Here is a 12,237-nt window from a genome sequence, read left to right as displayed (position 1 = left end):
TGTTTTGACACCTCAGCGGCTCTGCAAGTGCCCCAGTTATAAAAATATTAAAATTTGAGATTCGTTAATGATTGATACCTTTTAATGGCTATTTGAAAAGATAGTAACAAATAGCAAAGTCTCTTCTTTACTCTTAAACCAGACAAAGTTGGGTTCCAAAGGAGACATAACTCCATTCCTTTCAAGTGCCCCCATGTGCCCAAGTATTGGTTTTTAACCACTTAGGGTAATGCTGCATTCAGGAGAATATGTAAAACAAATTGTCCATTTTCTCCTATTACCCCTTGTCGTAGTCAAAAAAATTGAGCCTAATGTTTTAGTGAAGCATAAGTAATTTTTTTACTTTTTTCATTCCACTTTGTGTTGAAAGGAGTCTGTCACCAGGTTTTTGCTACTCCATCTGAGAGCAGCATAATGTAGGCCCAGAGATCATGATAACTTACTAGTGAGCTGAAGGAAAAATAGATCCTATTTTCTTACTGACTCGATCAGAGTAAAATTGCAAAGTTTAATAAAGTACGTTTAAAAGATCAGGATGTCTTCCGACTTGTGTACCAAAGAACAACAAATTACACTTTAGAGTTTTTGGTGTGTGTAGCACCCTTAAGGCCCTGTCACACTAAACGATGTCCCAGCGATCCCACCAACGATCCGACATGATGGGATCGCTGGGACATCGTTAGGCTGATCGCTGGTCAGCTGTCACATAGACAGCCCCAGCAATCAGGACCAGCGACGCTGGAGACTGGTTTCTAATGTAAACGTTGGTTATCCAGGAGCCGCCAACTCCTGGATACCCGCTGTTTACCTTGGAATCCGGCATACACCCTGGTTTCCAAGGTAAACATCGGGTATCTAGGAGCTGCGCGACTCCTGAATACCCGACGTTTACATTGGAAACCAGCGTGTATGCCGGATTCCAAGGCAAACAGCGGGTATCCAGTAGCCGCGGCTCCTGGATAGCCGATGTTTACATTAGCAACCAGCGTCGCTGATCGCTGGTCTCTCACTGCCACACGCAGTGATGCGCGCTGGGCAGCGGGAGACCAGCAATTGAAAAACGGTCCAGGCTGCTTGAGCACGATCAGCAATAACTGGCAGGGGGGACGGTCACTGATCCCCGTCACACACACAGCGATCTTGCTGGCGAGATCGCTGATGTGTCACAAAATCAGCGATCTTGCTAGCGAGATCGCTTAGTGTGACCGGGCCTTTAGTCATGTTACATGCACCAGAAACATGTAGTGTCATTCTTTGGTCTCGGCAAGTGACAAATTGGTGTAATCAGGATCTCTATAGTGTTATTATTAAATGGATATCCTCAAGTTGCCTCTCACAGCTCTAAAGTTTCCTTATTTCCTAGTTTCTGGCATTGGCTTTATTGTTTGTTGTTCAGTTATCAGTGGTTTGTTCTGAAGTCTACACTGCTATCACTATAATTACTTATAGAGATAACAGTAAATTTGAAAAAGCACTCAACTCAGCTGAGTGAGAGCCATGGATAGGAAAACTGTTTTGTTAGACTTTGCTTTTGCAAGTTTTGTAAAGGCAGCATGACTGCAGCTGAGAGGTAAGGCAGATAGGTGCACAGCTAACTTCTGTATAGAAATCAGTTGGCTTGTAATGGAGCCACTTTTCACCCTTGGCCAGGCATGGTGGCCAAACTCCATAGAAGCAAGCTGCATACTATGTAAGATAAAAATTCTCATAGTAGAAGATCCACAGACGATAGAAAAATCACTTATTTTCATAATGTCCAACTAAGTTAATTTAATAACATGAGAATACCTTTTTAACTATTTTCAGTGGTATGAAAAACTATTTTAGAGGCCTAAAAATTTGTAGAAAAATGTGAATTTTTCAAAATTTTCATCAAACTTCAGATATTTTCATAAATAAAGGCAAATAGTACACTGGAAACCGTTTTGAACATAATGAGGTTAGTTTTCTTCTATCACATCCTTTTTTTTCTCTGCAGCTTATCTTAATGCTATTATTCTAGGCTGCATCGAGGGTAGATCTAGTGCTCTCCTATTTCCCGAATGCGCCCTAGAGTGGGGAGGGATGGAGGACTAACTTGGTGACCCGTAATAGGTATTCCAAAAGTATAGTCTGTATACAAGAGGTTAGCAGAATTATTTTTTTTTATTTACACAGCTATTTACTTTCTTTCAGATCATGTCTGTCTGTCTCTGCTACTTTTCATTGTAAAGGTACTGTCACACTTAGCGATGTACCAGCGATCCCGACCAGCGATATGACGCGGTCAGGATCGCTGGTACATCGCTAAGTGGTCGCTAGTGAGCTGCCACATAGGCAGATCTCACCAGCGACATCGCTGGGGACGGGGATCGCTACTTACCTGTCACACCAGGCGATCCTGCGTCCTCCCGCCCGGCTCCACGCGTCGCTCGTCCTCACAGCAGGAAGCGCCACAGGAAGCTGACGACGAGAAACAGTCCTGAACGTTCTCGCGCGATCAGCGATAACCAGCGGGGGAGCCGGTCGCTGGTAAGTATCAGACACAGAGATATCGCTAGCAATATCGCTATAACGTCACTAGTTATAGCGATATTGCTAGCGATATCTCTTAGTGTGACAGGCCCTTAAGTGCCTAAACAGCACTGATTCCTTTTGTTATAGCTAAGGCAGTTTCACCATTCCCAGTCAAAGGATGGACATAAGCACATTTGTCAAGCTAACCTATTTTGCATATTTCAAAGTGAATCTTGGTGATCAAGATAAGTCTTGGGCCCCTCAAAAGCTGTGCATGCTGTACATCAAGAGTTAATGGATGATGACAAAGGGAACACACATGAAAAGATTTAATTTGGTATACCTATAGTTTGGTGAGAGCAAAAAGATATTCCAGTCAAGTGATGGTTATTTTTGTTATTTCTGCAACACTTTAAAAGTGACGGCAGCTTTGTTTATTACCATTAGCATAAATGGTTTAAATGAGGAATAGGGAATTTCAATCTATAACTCATGAGTGTAGACTGTTCATCGATTAGCTCAAACTGGAGCTTAAAGTGTGTCCTCCACAATGGCAATTTATGTGATGCATTCTCAATTGGCTATTCAGTTTCTCTTCAAGAAGAATATGGAGACATACAAAGAGTAATTGAGTTTTTGCAATATCAAGAACAATATTTGATCATCTGTGTTGACCTTAAAAGTATATGCTTACTTCTTTTTCAGCAACACAGATACACCAAGTATCCTTGTTTTCAGTGCATGTGGGGCCTGCCAAGCTCATCAGAAGCATCAGGTGGAGCGGAATTGGCTTCCAAGATCTGATCTCAAGCCTGGTGATCCAAAAAACATTCCACGTGAGTCACATTTTGACATAAAGAACATTATATTCCCTCCTCTGCACGTAAAACTGGGTCTCAAACAGCAGTTTGTTAAAGCTTTGCCAATTGAAGGATACTGTTTTAAGTACCTCATTTTGCCATTTCCTTGCCTGTCACTTGAAAAAAAGGCTGCTGTACTTGATGGTCCACAGATTGAGCAGTTCATGACAGATGAACAATTCATTGGGACAATGTCAGAACTCCAAAATAATTCTTGGTTATCATTCAAAGATCTTGTGAAGGTTTTTCTTGGAAATAAACAAGTAAACAATTACACCATAATTGTCCAGAAACTCTTGGAGAGCTACAAAATGCTTGGTTGCAACATGAGCATCAAATTGCATTTTCTGCATATCCATCTTGGTATCTTCACTTAAAACCTTGGTGCAGTCAGTGATAAGTAATGTGAACGATTCCACCAAAATTTAAAAATCATGGAGGGATGTTATTGGGGTACATGGGATGTTCATATGATGGCTGACAATTATTGGAGCATCAGGGAAGATTGTCCACAGATTGGACATTCCAGGACAAGCTATAAGCATACATTTTACCTTATCTGCTATCTAACTTTACTACTTGCACACAATTTAACTTACATTAAATGTATATTCTTTGTAGACACAAAATAGCTTTAAATAAACATTACGCTCATGTTATTATTTGCATTATCTTCCATTGTATGTACATTTCATATGGTTTTGGAGACATAGGAGTGTATCCTGTAGCTTATAAAGTTGCTGTGATAGAGAAAAACTATGAGAGCCAGGGAATAAGCTGTCAGATAGGAGCACTGTAGAGGCAGCAGGGATTTGCAATAGGAGTACGGGTCCACCGCAGCTCCAGCCATATACCTTCTAAGAGGATCAAGATGAGACCAAAAATAAAAAAAATGGTCGCAGTTGCGCTGGAATGAGACCAGGTCAAGGGAATTGGTGTTTAACCACAACACGTTTCGACGGTACCCCATCTTCATCAGGTGGACCGTTTTTTTATTTTTGGTCTTATCTTGATCCTCAGAGAAAAACTAGTCAGTTTTGAAAATTTTGTTAAAAACAAGTCTCAGATCTATAACCCCTGGCAAAAATTATGGAATCACCGGCCTTGGAGGAAGTTCATTCAGTTGTTTAATTTTGTAGAAAAAAAGCAGATCACAGACATGGCACAAAACTAAAGTCATTTCAAATGGCAACTTTCTGGCTTTAAGAAACACTAAAAGAAATCAAGAACAAAAAATGGTTAGTTTTTTAAACCAAGCATAGGGAAAAAATTATCAAATCTCTCAATTCTGAGGAAAATATTATGGAATCACCCTGTAAATTTTCATTTCCAAAACTAACACCTGCATCAAATTAGATTTGCTTGTTAATCTGCATCTAAAAAGAAGTGAGCACACCTTGAACAGGTGTTGCACCAGGTGGACTGACATGAATCATGGCTCCAACACGAGAGATATCAATTGAAACAAAGGAGAGGATTATCAATCTCTTAAAAGAGGGTAAATCATCACGCAATGTTGCAAAAGATGTTGGTTGTTCACAGTCAGCTGTGTCTAAAATCTGGACCAAATACAAACAACATGGGAAGGTTGTTAAAGGCAAACAGATGGTAGACCAAGGAAGACATCAAAGCATCAAGACCGGAAACTTAAAGCAAAATGTCTCCAAAACAGGAAATGCACAATAAAACAAATGAGTAACGAATGGGAGGAAACTGGAGTCAACGTCTGTTACCAAACTGTAAGGAGCCGCCTAAAGGAAATGGGATTTTCATATAGAAAAGCTAAACGAACGCCATCATTAACACCTAAACAGAAAAAAACAAGGTTACAATGGGCTAAGGAAAAGCAATCGTGGACTGTGAATGACTGGATGAAAATCATATTCAGTGATGAATTGTGAATCTGCATTGGGCAAGGTGATGATGCTGGAACTTTTGTTTGGTGCCTTTCCAATGAGATTTTTAAAGATGACTGCCTAAAGAGAACATGCAAATTTTCACAGTCATTGATGATATGGGGCTGCATGTCAGGTAAAGGCACTGGGGATATGGCTGTCATTACATCTTCAATAAATGCACAAGTTTATGTTGATATTTTGGACACTTTTTTATCCCATCAATTGAAAGGATGTTTTTGGGATGATGAAATCATTTTTCAAGATGATAATGCATCCTGCCACAGAGCAAAAACTGTGAAAACATTCCTTGAAAAAAGACACATAAGGTCAATGTCATGGCCTGCAAATAGTCCGGATCTCAATCCAATTGAAAATCTTTGGTGGAAGTTAAAGAAAATGGTCCATGACAAGGTTCCAACCTGCAAAGCTGATCTGGCAACAGCAATAAGAGAAAGTTGGAGCCAGATTGATGAAGAGTACCGTTTGACACTCATTAAGTCCATGCCTCAGAGACTGCAAGCTGTTATAAAAGCCAGAGGTGGTGCAACAAAATACTAGTGATGTGTTGGAGTGTTTTTTTGTTTGTTTGTTTTTCATGATTCCATAATTTTTTCTCAGAATTGAGTGATTCCATAATTTTTTACCTATGCTTGGTTTAAAAAAGTGACCATTACTGACTACCACATTTTTGTTCTTGATTTCTGTTAGTGTTTCTTAAAGCCAGAAAGTTGCCATTTGAATTGACTTTAGTTTTGTGCCATGTCTGTGATCTGTTTTTTTTCTACAAAAGTAAACAACTGAGTGAACATCCTCCAAGGCCGGTGATTCCATAATTTTTGCCAGGGGATGTAACTCAACTAAAATTGTGCACTCCATATGCCTAAAATTATGCGTAACATAAATTGCAAGTATTTATGTAAAAACTTTCTCAGAATCACTGGGATAGGAACTTAAAATTAATCACCAAATTGATTAACATATGGTAAAATGATACATGTCAAATTAGAAAAATCTGACCTGGTCAGAAATTCCAAAGCTAGCCACAGTGGGAAAAGGTTAATAACTTTGGTTGCTCTATTCTGAACCAACTCTAGGGCTTCATTCCCACTTGCGATGAAATCGGAGAAATGCAATGCGATTAAAAATCTGTAATTTTTTTCTAGCTCAGATCGGATCATGATGATGTATTTTTTACTTCCTAAATTATTTTCTGAAAAAAATGGCATGGGATCCCCAACATTTTATTAACCTACAGAGGGAAAGCGGATAGCTGGGGGCAGATGTTTATAGCCTGGAAATTGAGTAATACTCATAGAGCTTCCCAGTCTATTAACCCCTTTCCAACCATAAAGATATGTACACATCCAGGTCGCCTTGTACTTACCGACCTTGGACGTATGGATACGGCCAGGCGATTTTGCGCTCACAGATTAAAAAAGCTGACATTCAGTGCTAGACCGCTCCCAGCATTTTAACCCCCTTAATGCTGCGATCAAACTCACAAGCAGGCAGAGGGAAGAAAGCTCATCTGCACATGGATCGAAGACCCCATGACATCATCACAGGGTCACGATCATTGCCATGGTGATGCAATGTCATCTGAGTCACCAGAGCTAGCAAAGTTGCTTGATCATGCTCAGAGCATAATGAAGCAAGTTCAGAAAAATTATAAAAAACCAATCTAAATATATTGTACCCATAAATAAATATGTTTATGAAAAAATTATATATATAAACAATAAAAGTACACGTATTTGGTTTTACCATGTCCATAATGACCTGACATATAAAACTGTCCCACTAGTTAACTCCTTTAGTGAACACCGTAAAGAAAAAAAGAAAAACAAGGCAAAAAAACGGATGTTTATCTTGATACCGCTGAACAAAAAGTGGAATAAATAAGGATCAAAAAGACGAATATAAATAAGCATGGCACCACTGAAAACATCTTGTACCGCTAAAAATCAAGCCGTCATACAGCTCCATCAGCAGAAAAATAAGAAAGTTATAACTTTCAGAATAAAGCATTGCAAAAAAATTATGTTTTCTATCAAATTGTTTTTATTGTGTAAAAGCACCTAATCATACAGAAAACTATATATATATAGTGAGGTAGCGCTGTCATTCACATAGGGGATTCTCGCTTAACCGCCACAAAACTAGATCCGGCATGGGTTTTCCATAAAACCATTATAGTCCATGCGGTTTATTTATGCAGCATAAACCAAAGCAAGCAGCATAAAGTTCATATCAGCATAGCGTCCTTGACAGCTTCTCTCTGTCCTCCCTGTGGTCATACAGGTTGGCATACACAGGCTCTTCAGCCTCATAGTTATCTCACCCACGTCCTGGTTTCCTCATGGCTGTTTCTCCATGTTGCAGACATCCATTCCCTCCAGGGACTCACCAGGCACGTGCAGCCATTACACACAGCCACTCCACATGCTGTTAGCCAGGAGACACATCTCCCAGCGGGATCTTTCACAATGGAACAACCAGGTCCCTGCATTTACCACATGTGACCTTCCCTGGCCACCTTATATGGTCCGTAGCCACGCCCACTGGGTCACATGGCTATGACCTCATCACAGGTCCTTGAACCCTTCACACACACTTTGCAACAGCGTTCTTAAACACACCCCCTGGCTGGGATTGTATTTAACTGGGTCCGCCCATCTCCCAAGCTACCTGGAGACTTCTCCCGGACACATTGACACAACACGTCAGCAGTATCACTGCTGATCAACACACACATCAGCCTCCATCTCAAGGCCACCCACCTTGAGATACATAATGGTCATTCATGACTCTGCCATTTATCCTCACTCCTCGGACATCCACACAGCGCCCCCTAGCGGACACAGTGGTCACTACATCACAATATATACAGTATATATAGTATCACTGTAATCGTACTGACCCAAAGAATAAAGCTGCCTTATCACTTTTACCACACACGTAATGTCATTTCAAGTATCAGAAAATGGAACCAATAAAAATGTGACGTCTTCCTGAAAAAATAAGCCGTCACATGGCTCTGTCGGCAGTAATATGGAAAAATTATTGCTTTCAAAATATGGGAATTTAAAAACTAGTTTTTGCCCAAAAAAGGCGTCTTTTAGTGTGTGACAGCTGGCAAACATAAAAAAGATATAAATCTGGTATCTCTGTAATTGCACTAATCACTTTTACCTCACAGGGAACGGCGTAGAAACGGAATAAAACCAATTCTTCACCTGCTGTTGATTTGTTCATTCTGCCTCACAAAGCTTGCAGTAAGGGTCAGAGCACATTTATCCTGCGCTGAGCGCTTACACTAAAGTTTCCACGTAAATCTCTGAAAATACAATATATGATTCAGATGGAACCCATAGCGGAAGATTCCCTATAATGAGGAAGATGAAGGCACTGTGGATGTAGTCTGGCCTATGATCTGCCTATGATCTGGAAAAGTGAAATGGCTCCTCACCGTATGTTGTCTGAGTAGTAATACGCCCTTGGTAAAAGGAGTGCGGGCTTTCGAGGGGGATGATCAATGGGCCATGTAGTTTCAACTAGTGAACCAGAGCACCCGGTGACCACAGTGCCTCCACACTCTCTAAAAGAATTCAGCAAATTCTGAAATCCCAAATCCAAATGCCCCTCTCCCTTTTGAGCCCCAGTGTGCTTAAACCACATCTAGCTTCCACATGTTTGGCATTTCTGTAGTGATGGGAGCCTGTTTAATTTACTGGTGCATGTCTCCAGAAGCATGAGCTGGGCATAATGTACTGGTCACTATAAGGTAACATAGTAACATAGTTATTAAGGTTGAAGGGAGACTTTAAGTCCATCTAGTTCAACCCATATCCTATCCTAACCTGCCCTAACATGTTGATCCAGAGGAAGGCAAAAAACCCCATGTGGCAAACAGTAAGCTTCACATTCGGGAAAAAAATTCCTTCCCGACTCCACATACGGCAATCAGACTAGCTCCCTGGATCAACGCAATATTAAGGAAACTAGTGTATATACCCTGTAATATTATACTTTTCAAGAAAGGCATCCAGTCCCTTCTTAAATTTTAGTAGGGAATCACTCATTGCAACATCATATGGCAGAGTTCCATAGTCTCACTGCTCTAACAGTAAAGAATCCGCATCTGTGAGTATGCTTAAACCTTCTTTCCTCCAGACGTAGAGGATGCCCCCTTGTCCCGTCACAGGTCTAAGAGTAAAAAGATCATTAGAAAGGTCTTGGTATTGTCCCCGCATATATTTATACATTGTAATAAGATCACCCCTAAGCCTTTGATTCTCCAAACTAAATAACCTCAAGTGTAATAACCTGTCTTGGTATTGCAGACCCCCTAGTTCCCTAATAACCTTGGTCGCTCTTCTCTGCACCCGCTCCAGTTCAGCTATGTCTTTCTTATACACCGGAGACCAGAACTGTACGCAGTATTCTAAGTGTGGTTGCACTAGTGACTTATATAGAGGTAAAATTATGTTCTCCTCATGAGCATCTATGCCTCTTTTAATGCATCCCATTATTTTATTTGCCTTTGCAGCAGCTGCCTGACACTGGCCACTAAATGTGAGTTTGTCGTCCACCCATACACCCAGGTCTTATTCAGTGACTGTTTTGCCCAGTGTTTTACAATTAAGCACATAATTATACATCTTGTTCGTTCTACCCAAGTGCATGACCATACATTTATCCCCATTAAAGCTCATTTGCCATTTATCAGCCCAAGCTTCTAGTTTACATAAATCCTCCTGTAATATAAAATTGTCCTCCTCTGTATTGATTACCCTGCAGAGTTTATTGTCATCTGCAAATATTGAAATTCTACTCTCTATGCCCCCTACAAGGTCATTAATAAATATGTTAAAAAGAAGCGGGCCCAAAACTGACCCCTGTGCTACCCCACTGCTAACCGTGACCCAGTCCGAGTGTGCTCCATTAATAACCACCCTTTGTTTCCTATCCCTGAGCCAGCTCTTAACCCACCTACACATATTTTCCCCTATCCCCATTGTTCTCATTTTATGTATCAACCTTTTGTGTGGCACCGTATCAAAAGCTTTTGAAAAGTCCATGTACACCATGTCCCCTGCATTCCCTTGGTCCAGTCCGGAACTTACCTCTTCATAAAAGCTTATCAGATTAGTCTGACAGGAATGGTCCCTTGTAAATCCATGTTGATATTGGGTCATAAGGTTATTCTTCTCCAGATACTCCAGTATAGTATCTCTTAGAAAACCCTCCAGGATTTTACCCACAGGTGAGGTTAAACTTACTGGCCTATAATTTCCAAGTTCAGTTTTTGTCCTCTTTTTGAATATTGGCACCACATTTGCTATACGCCAGTCCTGTGGTACAGACCCTGTTATTATGGAATCTTAAAGATTAAAAATAATGGTCTATCTATGACTGTGCTTAATTCCTGCAGTACTCGGGGGTGTATCCCATCCGGGCTCGGGGATTTGTCAATTTTAGTGATTTTTAGACGCCGCCATACTTCCTGCTGGGTTAAGCAGGTGACATTTAATGGAGAATTTTATCCCTGATCATGTTATCTGTCATGGGATTTTCTTGTGTAAATACTGTTGAAAAAAAGTCATTTAGCATATTGGCTTTTTCCTCATCCACCATTTCACCCAGACTATTTTTAAGGGGGCCAAAACTATCATTTTTTAGTTTCTTACTATTTACATAGTTAAAGAATATTTTGGGATTATTTTTACTTTCTCTGGCAATGAGTCTCTCTGTCTCAATCTTTGCTGTCTTGATTTGCTTTTTCACAGAATTTATTTAATCTTCTGTATTTATTTAATGCCTCATCACTACCTACTTGCTTTAATTCTCTAAATGCTTTATTTTTATCTCTTATTGCACCCCTTACAGCTCTATTTAGCCATAGTGCTGGTCACAACAGCGTACTGGTCAGTTCAATGGCAGTTTGCAATTTTCACTTAGCAACATCCACTGCTGCTTGTTTATGGAAAACACCCATGAAGTCCAAATCATCACTGGAATCTCAGGGCTCTTCCAGTGGGTCATGGCATCCTCAAACTACAATAGTAAAATCTGCACTATGACATGGCGCTCATTCCATTCTATACTTTGCACTGTGCCTGGAGAGTATTTTCCAACTATATGCAGGTTATTTGCATACTCAGGAAAAATGGACCTCAGTTTGTTGCAAAAATGTCTACTTTTAGCAAAAAAAATCCTATTAGAAAAATGAAAAAAATTGCGTGTAAAACAACAGTTTAGTGGTAAAAATGAAAAAGTTAATAATTTTGGTTGCTCTTTTCTGAAACAACTCTAGGGCTTATTACCACTTGTGATGAAATTGGATGAATGCAATCCAATTAAAAATCTGCAATTTTTTTTCCAGCTCGGATCATGATGTATTTTTTATTTACTAAATTATTTTCTGAAAAAAAAAATAGCATGGGATCCCCAACATTTTATTAACCAGCAAAGGGAAAGGGGGACAGATGGGGGAAATGCCTGGAAAATAGGGTAATACCCATGGAGCTACACAGGCTATTAAACCCTTTTCGACCTTAGACATATGTATACATCCAGGTCGCCTGGTACTTACCGACTTTTGGCATATGGATACAGCCAGACGATTTTACGCTCACAGATTCTGACAGTCAACATTCAGTGCTAGGCGTGGTCCTACACCGTTTCTGGCATTTTAACCCCCTAAATGCTGCGGGGGGTTAAATTATTTTGTGTGATGTATCTCTTTGATTTAAGGGCATAAGAATTTAAACTTTGAAACTTGCTAAATTTTCCAATTTTTTGCCAAATTTCCATTTTTTTCATAAATAAGCGCAATTGATATCAAACAAATTTTATGAGATTTGTTGAAGTGTTCCAGAGTTATTACCTCATAAAATGACACTGGACAGAATTGCAAAAATTTGCCTGGTCATTAACCCCTTCATGACCGGTGCTTTTTTCGGTTTTGTGTTCTCGTCTTT

At 40.0% G+C, this 12,237-nt stretch overlaps 1 protein-coding gene across 10 annotated transcripts in view; it reads left to right on the top strand.

Moving 5' to 3' along the window:
• The window catches only part of GULP1 (GULP PTB domain containing engulfment adaptor 1), a 1,494,945-nt gene that overhangs the window by 54,260 nt on the left and 1,428,448 nt on the right, over positions 1-12,237 (top strand). For 3 of the 10 annotated variants that reach the window (XM_073558202.1, XM_073558205.1, XM_073558196.1), the window contains exon 1: positions 3,223-3,332. The exons of 4 other annotated variants lie outside the window; for them this stretch is intronic. Coding sequence is in view for 2 of the 6 variants with exons in the window: in XM_073558194.1 (XP_073414295.1) it covers positions 3,202-3,332 (131 nt within the window). In the remaining 4 variants the exon portion in view is untranslated. Of the gene's footprint in view, positions 1-3,201; positions 3,333-12,237 lie in introns of those variants that run through there. 3 more of the 10 variants (XM_073558194.1, XM_073558195.1, XM_073558199.1) reach the window with 2 other exon arrangements.

This window comes from Dendrobates tinctorius, unplaced genomic scaffold, assembly GCF_039654945.1.
Source record: "Dendrobates tinctorius isolate UK_male_01 unplaced genomic scaffold, ASM3965494v1 ptg000254l, whole genome shotgun sequence".
In the NCBI taxonomy this organism is placed as follows: domain Eukaryota; kingdom Metazoa; phylum Chordata; class Amphibia; order Anura; family Dendrobatidae; genus Dendrobates; species Dendrobates tinctorius.
This window is presented reverse-complemented; position numbering and strand designations above follow the sequence as displayed.